The following is a 12717-nucleotide window of genomic DNA, read 5'->3' on the forward strand; positions in this document are numbered from 1 at the left end:
GCCGACGTACCCGGAACTGTTTCCAAGGTTTCCTTAGTTTCGGGCGGTGGCGCGACGGCGGGTTTGGGACCAGACCAACCGAGATCTTCCTAGGCTCGCGAGAGCGCTCCCTTCTCTAGCGGCTTAGGGGACCCAGCGGCCGCGATGGCTCCGGTGTCGGGGTGGCGCAGCCCTGAGGGGGAGGCCTCGGGCTCCGGGGGAAAGCGTCGCAGTTCGTCGAGGAGCCCTAAACCCAGCAGATCCGCCCGCTCCCCGCGGGGCCACCGCTCGCGCTCGAGCTCGCGCTCGGACTCGTGCTCTCGGAATGGTCTCAGCCATCAGCTGGGCGGCTTCAGTCAGGGGTCGCGACACCAGTCCTACCGATCCCGCTCGCGGTCACGCTCCCGGGAGCGGCCCTCTGCGCTGCGGGGCAACCCTTTCGCGTCAGCCTCCTCGACCGCGTATTATGGCGGCTACTCGCGCCCCTACGGGAGCGACAAGCCGTGGCCTAGCCTTCTGGACAAGGAGAGGGAGGAGAGCCTGCGGCAGAAGTGAGTGAGACGGGCACTGGGAGTCTGACTTGCGCTTTTCGCTCTCTGCCGGGCGCCCCTGCCTAGCCCTTCAGCCCCACCCCCCTCCCCCGACAACGCCTTTTTCCGCCCGTTTCTCCCCTTGGGTTTTCACTCGTCCTCGGGCCCCTTCTCCCCGCGCCCTGGTGTCTTCGCTGCTTCTGCCTCCTGGCTATGCAGCGGTTCCGTCGGGAGCCTCAGACCTACCCGAATTACAGTTTTCGCTTGGTTGTGGCTGTTTTATTTTGCTTACTTTTTTTTTGCAAGCGTGCTTTAATTTCGCGCTCGATTGAGCTCTTGGCAAAGGAGACCTATTAGCCCAAAATGAGCAGTGCCTCGCGCTTTGTAGGCGTACCACCGTACCTTGCTGAATGATCACACAGGTTGGAGGTGACAGGACGTGTACAGTGGAAATGTCGTGTAGCCAGTCGGGAAGGCTGGGGATGAAGAGTTTAAATCGGAGGGGAGAAGAACCCCTGAGACCAGATGATTGCATGTGGGAAAAGTGACCTGCTAAACTGTTGATTACGCTACGTGGAAAAAGGCCCTGTTCGGTGGTCTCAGTGTGACCGTGAAAACCGAGGTCAGGGTGAGATCAGGTGTCCTCTCATGAGTGCGTATTGGGTGGAAAAGTGGATAGTTTAAGAAGGAGAAAGGGAAAGGGTTATAATTATTATCGTGTAAGTCTTAATAGCTAATGGTTATTGAGTGTTAAATTCTGTCAGGCGCTGTACTAGGTGCTCTACAGGTCCCCTGTGTGTGTGTGTGTTTTTAGGATTTTTTAAATTTATTTGACAGAGGGAGAGAACAAGCAAGGGGAGCAGCAGGCAGAGGGAGAAGCAGGTTCCCCGCTGAGCAGGGAGCCCGCCCCCGGGGCCCGATCATGACCGAGCAGATCATGACCGAGCAGAAGGCCGGCGCTTAACCGGCTGAGCCACCCAGGCGCCCCTACATGTCCTCTGTGTCGAAAAAGATTTTTAAGAGTAGCACAGGCATGGGGCGCCTGGGTGGCGCGGCGGTTAGGCGCCTGCCTTCGGCTCAGGGCGTGATCCCGGCGTTATGGGATCGAGCCCCACGTCAGGCTCCTCCGCTATGAGCCTGCTTCTTCCTCTCCCACTCCCCCTGCTTGTGTTCCCTCTCTCGCTGGCTGTCTCTGTCAAATAAATAAATAAAATCTTTAAAAAAAAAAAAAAGAGTAGCACAGGCATGGAGGGGCAGGTTAAGATTCCAAAGCTGGGCGACGGCTCCATAAATCTCTTTTTTCCCAAGAATGGGAAGTAATAAAGGATGGCGGTGAAGAGGACGGGCTCCAGAATCGGAATGCCTGAGTTTGAAGCCATGCTTTGCTGTGTAATAGTTGTATGACCTTGAGCAAGTTTCTTGAACTTCTCTGAACTTTATTTCTTAACCATTTAAAAAGGGATAAAATTGGCGCTGAGCCTTTAGAGTTGTGATGATTTAGTTCCTGGGACATAATAATTAGTCCTTGAATGTTAGCTATTGGGGTTTCCTGAATGGAAGCAGAAACAATAAAAAACCATACTGTGTTAGGTTGGAGACCTACGTCTCCAAATTAAATTTTTCAGTTACCTCCTGGCTGTGTTCGTCAAAAAGCAACCAGCTTCCTACTGGACGATCCTCATCAAAAGATGTCAGAACTTCTTGGGTGAAATTTGCATTTGTACATTTAGAAGATCAATAATTTACCTTACGAGTACAGATGAAGCTGGGGGCAGCAGGGATGAGAACGTGACTGTTCTTACAGCCTGTCATACTTCCCCCTGCATATATAGTCCAAGTTGGGTTATAAGTATAACCCTTTTAGGCTCTTTCTTCAAGTGGGAAACGTGAGTCTAATTCTGCACGATTATAATCTTTTCTCCTGAATAAAGAAGTAAAAAATACTATATTCAAGCAGTCAAACCAATTTATTTTGTAAGGGGTGGGTGGGTGTGTGTAACAAATGCAATCACAAGGAGCTAAACTTTGAGGAATTGAGCCTTTGTTTTTTGTATTTTGTTTGTGAGCAAAATTAAAAGGAAAAAAATGACAAATTTTTCCTGTCCTCCAAGAGTAGATAGAGGATATAGTCCTTTTCCAAAAAAAAGGAACTAAAGGGAAAACAGAAAAAAAAAAACCCTGTTTCTCATTGAGGACAGTTTTTGTCAAATAAAACTTTTCTTTCATTTTCAGAGCTCTCTTTATTTTCTGTTTCTAATGCTTCATTTTTATTTTCTTTATTAATTCCTGAGTTTCTGAAAACGGGTTTGACTAAATCAAAAGTAGAGATTGCTCTTTACTCTCAAAAATGTATGTAAACAAAGAAGTTATTTCCAAATATAAAACTGTTTGTGTCACATATTGCAGAAGACGAAATGAGCAATTAGGAGCTAGGTCATGCAAGAGGCAGAAGAGATGCACTTGACAACCTTTTAGGCTGTATTTCTGGTCTGGCCTCAGGCTGTCTGTAGTCTGTGCCATTTGATAGTACTATCAAGAACATCAAATTACGATGAGTATACTTAATTTATTAATTTAACTTTTAAAATAGGAAAATAGGACTTAACTGGACTCCTTTGAATTGATTATATATTTAGGAGACCATTTAGCCATGGAGTTATAATTTATATGCCTATATCTTCTAGGAGATTAAGTGAGAGAGAGAGGATTGGAGAATTGGGAGCTCCTGAAGTATGGGGACTTTCTCCAAAGAATCCAGAACCAGAGTAAGTGATTCAAAAAATACTGTTAAAAGATGTAACGTTTGTTTAAATCCAGAGACTATTGTCAAAATTTTTGTTAAATGAATAACTTTTAAGTACAGCTCACGTTTTTTCTTCTTTTTTGTGATTTATGCTATGCTACCCCCTAGAATTTAAAAACATTGAACATACCTAACGATTAAAACATGTTGCTAGTTGATTTTAACATATTAATTGTCCTTTTTATTTATTTGTTTATTTTTAAAGATCATATTTGTATTTGAGAGAGAGAGAGAGAGAGCACAGGTAGGCAGAGCGGCAGGGAGAGGGAGAAACAGGCCCCCCAGTGAGCAGGGACCCCGACGACTCGGGCCTCGATCCCAGAACCCTGGGATTATGACCTGAGCTGAAGGCAGCCGCTTAACCAACTGAGCCACCCAGCACCCCTTAATTGTTCTTTTTAAATTGTAATTCGGGGGGGTGCTAATTTCCTATTCATAGAAGGGTTCAGTATTAAGACAAATACATTTATATTATTTTGAATTGTTTTTTCTCAACCTAATAGCAGATTGCGTGTCACATGTTAGCCTTACAAAGTGATTTTTTTTGAGTTAACAGTTGACAACATGGATGGTAGAGTAGGGTTTTCTTATATATATATATCATTTGCAGATAGTGACAGTTTTACTTCTTCTTTACCAATTTGGATGCCTTTTATTTTTCTTGTCTTGTGGCTGGGACTTCAGTATTATGTTGAATAAAAGTGGCGAGAATGGACATCCTTGTCTTGTTCCTGATCTTAGGGTGAAGCTTTCAGCTTTTTACTGTTGAGTGTGATGTTAGCTGTGGGTTTGTCGTATCTGGCCTTTCTTAAGTTGAGTTATGTTTTCTCTATATTCACTTTGGTGAGAGTTTGTATCTTTGGTTGTTGAATTTTGTCAGATGCTGTTTCTGCGTCTATTGAGATGATCGTAGGATTTTTATCCTTTATTTTGTTAATGTGGTATATTCCACATTGATTTGTGGATGTTGAATTATCCTTGCATTTCTGGAATAACTTCTACTTTAGTATGGTGTATGATCTTTTTAATGTAGTATAAAATTTGGTTTGCCAATATTTTGTTAAAGATTTTTGCATCTACATACATCAGGGATATTGGCTTGTAATTTTTTTTTTTAATTTGTGGTGTCTTTGGTTTCCATATCAGGATAATGCTGGCCTCAAAGAGTGAGTTTGTTCTTTCTTCAGTTTTTTGGAATTGTTTAAGAAGTATAGGTCTTAACTCATTAAATATTTAGTAGAATTTACCTGTGAAACCGTCTGGTCCTGGAGTTTGTTTTGTTGGGAGTTTTTTGAGTAATCAGTCTATAGTGTAATCTTCCTGATTTGGACGATTGTTATGTTTCTAGGAATTTATTTCTCCTTGGTTGTTCTATTTGTTGGCACATAATTGTTCTTAGTAGTCTTATGATTTTTTTTCTATTTCTATAGTATTGGGTATAACTTATCCCCTTTCATTTTTGATTTTATTTATATGGGCACTCTTTTTTTCTTGATGAATCTAGCTAAAGGTTTTTATCAATTTTATCATTTCAAAGAACCAACTCTTAGTTTCATTGATCTTTTCTGTTGTCTTTTTAGTCTCTTTTTCATTTATTTTTCACTCTGACCTTTATTATTTTCTTCCTTCTGCTAACTTTGGGCTTTGTTCTTTTCCTAGTTCCTTTAGGTGTAAGATTAGATTGTTTATTTGAGGTTTTTCTTGGTTCTCGAGTTGGGCCTGTATAAAATTTCCCTCATAGAACTTCTTTTGCTGCATTTCATAGATTTTGTACTGTTGTGTTTCCATTTTCATTTGTCTCAAGGTATTTTTTTAAATTTCCTCTTTGATTTCTTCATTGACCCATTGTTTGTTTATTTTTAAAGACTTATTTATTAAAGAGAGAGAGAGAAAGAGCACGTGCACAAGTGGGAGGGTCAGAGGGAGAGAGAGAGAGAATTTCAAGCAGATGCCACACTGAGCACGGAGCCTGACATGGGGCTCAATCTCAAAACCCTGAGATCATGACCTGAGTTGAAACCAAGAGTCAGACGCTTAACCGACTGTGCCACCCGGGCACCCCGACCCATTGGTTATTTAATTCCATGTGTTTATGTTTTTCCAGTTTTCTCGTAATTGATTTCTAGTTTCATACTGTTGTGGTCTGAAAAGATGCTTGATATGATTTCAGTCTTCTTAAATTTATCAAGACTTGTCTTGTGGCCTAACATGGGATCAGTCCTGGAGAATATTCCATGTGCACTTGAAAAGAATGTATGTTCTGCTGTTTTTGGATAGAATGTTTTGTGTATTATCTCTTAATTCCATCTGGTCTAATGTGTTGGTCAAGGCCACTGTTTTCCTTATTGATTTTCTGTCTGAATGATGTATCCATTCATGTAAGTGGGGTGTTAAGGTCTCTTACTATTATTGTATTACTGTCAGTTTCTCCCTTCATGTCTCTTAATAATTGGTTTATGTATTAAGGTGCTCCTATGTTGGGTGCATAGGTATTTACAAATGTTATATCCTCTTGTTGAATTGATCCCTTTATCGTATGCAGTGTCATTCATGTCCTGTTACAGGCTTTGTTTTCTAGTCTGTTTTGTATGATGTAAGTATTGCTACCCCAGCGTTTTGTTTGTTTTCATTTGCATGGAGTATCTTTTTCCATCCCTTCAGTTTCAGTCTCTGTTGTCTTTAGATCTGAAGTGAGTCTCTTGTAGGCAGCTATAGATGGGTATTGTTTTTTTTAATTTATTCAGCTACTGTGTGTTTTGATTGGAACACTTAGGAAGTTTACATTTAAAGTAATTATTGATAAAAAAAAATTATTGGTAGGGGGCGCCTGGGTGGTTTAGTCGTTAAGCATCTGCCTTCAGCTCAGGGCGTGATCCCAGAGTCCTGGGATCGAGCCCCATCCTCCGCTGGGAGCCTGCTTCTCCCTCTCCCACTCCCCCTGCTTGTGTTCCCTCTCTCGCTGGCTGTCTCTCTCTCTGTTAATAAATAAAATCTTTAAAAAATTTATTGGTAGGTATGGATTTGTAGACATTTTCTTGATATTTTTCCGGTTTTTTAAAAAGATTTTATTTCTTTGTCAGAGAGAGAGAGAGTGCACAAGCAGGGGGGAGCGGCAGGCAGAAGGAGAAGCAGCTCCCTGCTGAGCAAGGAACCAGATGTGGGACTTGATCCCAGGACCCTGGGATCATGACCTGAGCTGGAGGCAGACGCTTAACCAACTGAGGCACCCAGGCGTCGCTTTCTGATTGTTTTTTGTAGTTCTTCTCTGTTCCTTTGTTCTCTTGCTCTCTTCCCTTGAGATTTGGTGACTTTCCTTAGTGTTATGTTTGTATTCTTTTATTTTTTGTTTATCTATTATAGGTATTTGGTCAGTGGTTACCATGAGGTACATATATAACATCTTACGTATATAGCAATCTATTTTAAGTTAATGCCCACTTAAGCTCCAATGCATTCTAAAAGTACTACATCCCTTCACCATGTTTTATGTTTTTGACATCATATTTTACATCTTACTATTTTATGTTTCCATTGACTAATTATTGTGGGTCTAGCTGATTTTACTACTTTTGTCTTTTAACCTTCATACTAGCTATGTAGGTGGTTGATCCACTACCTTTACTATGTGTTTACCTTTACCAATGAGATTTTTCCTTTCATAATTTTCCTTTTTTTAAAAAATTTTATTATTAAGTAATCTCTACACCCAACCAGAGCTCGAACTCATAACCCCAAGATCAAGAGTTGCATGCTCCACTGACTAAGCCAGCCAGGCGCCCCTCCTTTCATAGTTTTCTTACTTGTAGTTATGATTTTTCTTTTCTACTTAAAATTAAGTCCCTTTAACTTTCTTGTAAGGCTGGTTTGGGAGTGATGAGCTTTAGCTTATGCTTGTCTGAGAAACTCCTTGTTTCTCCTTCACTTCTGAGTGATAACTTTGCTGGGTAGAGTAATCTTGGTTGTAAGTTTTTTCCTTTTAGCACTTCTCATATATCATGCTATTCTCTTCTGACCTATAAAGTTTCTTCTGAAAAACCAGCTTATAGACTTAGGGTTCCTTGGTATGTAACTAGTTGTTTTCCTTTTGCTGCTTTTAAGATTCTTTATCTCTAACTGTTGACACTTTGATTATAATGTGTCTTGGTCTCTTTGGGTTCATCTCATTTGGGGGTGTTTGCTTTCTGGACTTGGATATCTGTTTCCTTCCCCAGGTTAGGGAAGTTTTCAGCTATTATTTCTTCAAATAAGTTTTCTGTCCTTTTCTCTCTCTTCTCCTTCTGGGACCACTGTAGTGTGAATATTAGTACACTTGATTTTACCCCAGAGGTCCCTTAAACTTAACCTCATTTTATTCAGTTCTTTTTGCTTTTTTGCTGTTCTGATTAGGTGCTTTCTACTACCCTGTCTTCCACATTGTTAATCTGTTCTGCATTCTGTAATCTGCTTTTGATGCCCTGTATTTTTCATTTCAGTTATTGTGTTCTTTGGCTTTGATTGATTTAAAAAAATATTTTCTGTCTCTTTGTTGAATTCTCACTGTGCTCATCCATTCTTTTGAGTTCAGTGAGCATCTTTATGACCATTCATTTGAATTCCATCTGGTAGATCTCTGTTTTGTTTAGTTCTTTTTCTGAGGTTTTTGTCTTGTTCTTTCACTTGGAACGTATTGTCTGTCTCCTCATTTGCGTCTCAGTGTTTGTTTCTGTGTTTTAGGTGGATCAGCTATTGTCCCAGTCTTGGAGGAGTGGCTTTATGCCTGAAGGTGTCTGTGGGGCTCAGCATAAACCCCCGCTGGTCACCCAAGCCAAGTACCCCAGGAGTATCTCTTTTGTAGGCTGTGTGCTCCCTCTTGTGGCTGGTCACGATTGGTGCAGACTCACTGATGTGTGGGGCTGTTTACTGGTGCAGCTGTCGGCTAGGCTTGGCTATGACTACTGTGGGTATGCTGGTGAGTGGGACAGGCTTCTGGCCTGTCTGATTGACAGGCCTGGTTGCAGCTGGTGTGGGCATGCTGGTGTGTGGGGCTGGCCCTTGGCACAGCTGGCTATAAGGCCTGGTCGTGAGCTGCATGAGCACTGTTGAGTAGGGCAGGCTTTCGGTGCAGCTGGCTGCAAGGTCCAGCTGCAACTGATGCAGATACTCTAGTGTGTAGGACTGGGCCTCCATGGCAGGAGCCCTTGGGTGGAGGGTGTGCTGGTCCTGGCCAAGGATGTCTGGTATGTATGGTGGGTGGGGGCTGCTAGAGAGGAGTGCCAGGCCAGGGTGGGCAGGTGGGTGGGGTGAGTCTTCTTGGGCTGACAGTAGATAGAGAAACAGAAAAAAGGATAAGGGATGGGACGGGGCTCTCCTGGTTGAGTAGAGGGGCCTAGGAGGTCCTGCCCCACGGGACGCCAGGGGTCCTGTCCAGGGTGCTGGGACGTAGGCAGAACAGAGCAGCTGACCGGGCGCTGAGCCCGGGAAAGCCTGCGGAGGGTGGTGCGGGCTGCAGGCTGGGGAGCTGACAACAGTGACGGCGGTGTGCCTCTTTGCCCTCAGTCTGTTGGCCGGGCAAAGATTTTATGAATTGAGGAAATCTGGTCCTAGTTCGTCTAAACATCCATTGTCCCCAGTGTCTAGACTCTTGAGGTAGTGTCCAGTGCTTCGGCGTCCTCCCGTCCCAGCAAGACAAGCCACAGGCTCCTGGGCCCTCCATGCCCAGGCCTCGCTCACAATGCCACCTTTCTCACTATGACGAGGTTTCAGAAGAGGAAGGACCCTTGAGTCATTCTTAAAGGAAAGCTCCTGTTGAAAGATCCAGCACGTCCCTGTGGATTAGTTACTTACTCTCTGTTGAAGATGGGCTGTTCAGAATGGGGGCTGTATCCCATCAGCAGGACTTTTGAATGATACTGAGCTTCCCCCATCAGTAGGGTGACGCCTGCCTAGCGACTAGGGGTTAGTGGCAGCCCGACGGCTGCTGGTCAGCTGTGAGGACACACACAACCCAGGCGTCAGAGTCACAGCAGGGCCAGAGAGCAGTGCCTCAGCTGCACATGCTGCTGAGGACGGGAAGAGTAATATGGCAGTTGGGAGCACAGAGTCCAAGCATGGAGCCGGGACAGAGCCTGGCACATCGTGGGTGCTGTCTCGGGGTGAGCTGCAGGGAGGCCCGTGGCGGTAACTTCCCTAAGCTGTTTTAGCAAAAAGGAACTAGCTTCCCTGATGCAGTTTCCAACCTGAAGGGCATAGAGAGTAGCCTGCTGTGTTTTGTCCTGTATGACTTCTGATGCTCAGTGTACTAAAATGTCCTTTTTTGCTCTCTGATTGAAGGTTTGGTTTAAGAATAGGAGGGTCAGGGGCGCCTGGGTGGCACAGCGGTTGAGCGTCTGCCTTCGGCTCAGGGCGTGATCCCAGCGTTGTGGGATCGAGCCCCACATCAGGCTCCTCTGCTATGAGCCTGCTTCTTCCTCTCCCACTCCCCCTGCTTGTGTTCCCTCTCTCACTGGCTGTCTCTATCTCTGTCAAATAAATAAATAAAATCTTAAAAAAAAAAAAAGAATAGGAGGGTCAAGTGGAGGAGACCCCAGAGGGCACTGAGGTTCAGAAACACGCCCCCGGTGGCCCTGGTCCCTCCCGTCGTCATTAACTTGGGTGGACCCTGCCATGCCTCCTCATTCCGGAGCCGGAGTGCTTATGGGTTCTTCAGGAGCCACCGCCGCTGGGGCTACGTCAGCAGCCCGTGCCTCTCTTTCCTGTTGTCTTCTTGCCTCCCCTGCCCTGGCTTCCTCCACCTTTCCCTCCGTGCGGCTGCCCTCCTGTGCTCGCTCCCGGTCTCCTACCGTCGGTGGCTCTCTTGTGAGCCCTTTGCCCACACAATGGCCTCGGCGGCGGTTTTTTCCCACGGTGCTTTTGAGCGCATTCCCGTTCTGTGTCGCTCAGGGTTAAGAGCAGTTCCCGAAACGCCCGTGACATGTACTCGAGAGAAGGGCAAATTCACGGACCCTCTCTTTGGGGGCACTTGTCGTCTTTTCAATAAAGTTTTGAATTTATTCTCTGTGTATTTGTTTTGCGTGTGGTACGGGGTGAGTGCACGTGATGGACGGTGCCGCTCCTCCAGGAAGGCAAGGAGGCCTGCTTTCGTGCAGCCGCGTCCCTGAGCCCCCATCAGGAGGCCACGGCCATCTCCGAAGTTCCCCAAGTGCCCACGCAGCCGGCTTACGAGGAGCCACCCTGTCCTGCAGCACCCCATCTTCCCCCGCCCCGCCCCCCCGTGCCCCAGCGGGACCGCGCCGCCGTGCAAGACGGGGTGGCGTCAGCCTCTAGAGAGAGAACAGTGTGCTTCCAGGCGGGGCTGAGTCCCAGTCCCGGCGAGAAGCTGAGGCCCACCCGGGCACTGGAAGGGACACTTGCAAGGGGCTACTCACGGGGCTCCCGGAGAAGCGGCAGCCGCGCGTTCTGCTGGTGCTCGCCCAGGGGTGTCCGATGCCGGCCCTTTGGGTGGAGGAGACGCGCAGACCGCATTCCGGCGGGAGGGTCCTGCGTCTGCAAAGGTACCACGAGAGGGGCCCCTCTTCGAGGCCAGCGGTGGGCTCTGTGTCCTCCCTTTCGCCCCTCCCCAGAGGCCGAGGGCCCAGCATCGCTCGGTCGTCAGCTCCAGCCGCCCGGCAGCTTTCGGCGAGATCGTGCCCGGGGCCGGTGGTCCGTGCGTGCAGTGGTTCCAAGTCCGCGGCGGAGAAAGACGTGGGTTTTTGTCCTCTGGGACTCGGGGAGGGAGAGGGGCTCCTGCGGGACCGAGGCCGTGTACCTGTTGCCCGATCGGGTTATTTACACTGGCACACAGCACCATTCTTGTTGCCAGGACGACCCCAGCCCTGGGGACGAGTTTTGCCGGTGCACCCAAAATGTCTCCCCCGGTCCCCCAGGTTTGGGTTGTGGCGGTACAGTGGCTTCTGTGAGCCGAGGCGTCCTCGGTCTCCCGTGTCCACGATCGGGTGGCCCCCTCCTGCGGTAGCAGTGGTTCCGGGGTGTTGCCTCGGGGTGGGGGAAGCGTAGCGTTTCTTCGAAGCTCCCCCCTAGCCCTGCGAAGCTGCGGGCTTTCTGCGTAGCCACAGCTGTGACTCGCCTCCTTCCTCCCTGCAGAGACCTGGGTGGCCTCAGCCCTTAGCTGTGGGCTCTGGGCCCCGTCCTACATCTCCCTCTCAAGGTGTGTTCTCGGGAGCCGTCCGGGCATCATCTTCGCGTCGGATTCCAGGATCTTTGCTTGTAGAAAGCAAATTTTTTTTTAAGGGTATGAAATGTTTTAGTACACTTGCCGGGTAATACAAATCAGTAATTACGATAGCCAAATCTCTGTATCATATATATTTAATATATTAAATAACACAATAATAAAATAACCCCTACCTTAAAAAAAATATGGACTCATTTTTCATGTCATCAAATACAATGCTCATATGAGAGTGTAATGAAACTTAATAATCTGTTCACGTGCTAAGGGACAAGGCTTAGCAGTAAATTAATATTTTTAAATATCTTAAAGCAGAATAGTTTCCTTTTTGAGTTTGATAAGCCAAAGACTATCAAGGACTATTTAGAACCTGAATATAATACAGTGGCTATGAAATTATATAGGGAATTTGATGAGAAACAGGCATTTCTTTTTTTCTACTTTTTGTCAGTTAGCAAGTGAATGGAAAACTTTTAACCATAACATTCGTTTCCTTTTTCAGAGCGTCAAGAACCACCTCTGCAGCCTGCCTTGCTAAGGTTACTGCATAATCCTTGCATTCCTGCCATCCATTATCCACCTTCTCAAATTGGAGGGTTTCAGAGTCCCTAGGCTACTGTCTAGATCTGTAGCCTAAATATCAGTTTTTGAAACCACTTCCTGGTATGTTCCTGGATGGAGATTAATGTATTCTTTTTCTTTGTGTATTTTAGTAGTGTCAGATGCTAGAGTTAGACTGGGTATTTTAAATTTAATTTAATTTTTAAATATTATTCTCAAAACATAGTTGATATACAAAGTTATATTAGTTTCAGGTACACAGTATAGTGATTCAATAATTGTATATTCTGTGCTGAGAAACTGGCTGTTTTTAATTGTAATATCTGAATTGATGGGTCCTCTGGCTTTGATCGTCTCATCACTATCCTAAGAGATTTAACTACCAGGAGACCTCAGATGGAGTGGTGACTTGATACGGGTCATATTTTTCGTGCTCATTTAGAGTCTTACTTGCATGATCTGCATTAATTTCAGTATAAAAAGCTTAAGGCCAAACGTAGCATATGGTTTTAGGCTCTACTGGATCTTGAAATTTGGATATCAGATCTTATTTTTCTACCGGGAAAAAAATATCAACAAGCCTTCCGCAATTCAAAATTGGAAACGAATTTTAGGAAAAAAGAAAAGTATAAAAGGAT

The 12717-nt window shown here is 45.6% G+C and overlaps 1 protein-coding gene across 20 annotated transcripts in view; it reads left to right on the forward strand.

Moving 5' to 3' along the window:
- Positions 1-15: 15 nt before the first annotated feature.
- Positions 16-12717, forward strand: part of LOC123803753 (NF-kappa-B-activating protein-like) — a 36457-nt gene continuing 23755 nt past the window's right edge. For 18 of the 20 annotated variants that reach the window (XM_087859408.1, XM_087859410.1, XM_087859406.1 and 15 more), the window contains exons 1-5: positions 16-530; positions 3194-3274; positions 10911-11031; positions 11431-11578; positions 12021-12181. In XM_087859408.1, coding sequence (XP_087715534.1) covers positions 145-530; positions 3194-3274; positions 10911-11031; positions 11431-11578; positions 12021-12130 — 846 coding nt within the window. In that variant the 5' untranslated portion in view covers positions 16-144 and the 3' untranslated portion in view covers positions 12131-12181. Of the gene's footprint in view, positions 531-3193; positions 3275-10910; positions 11579-12020; positions 12182-12717 lie in introns of those variants that run through there. The other 2 variants (XM_087859425.1, XM_087859405.1) reach the window with 2 other exon arrangements.

This window comes from Ursus americanus, chromosome X, assembly GCF_024610735.1.
Source record: "Ursus americanus isolate L20-20 chromosome X, mUrsAme1.1.p, whole genome shotgun sequence".
Taxonomy (NCBI): Eukaryota; Metazoa; Chordata; class Mammalia; order Carnivora; family Ursidae; genus Ursus; species Ursus americanus.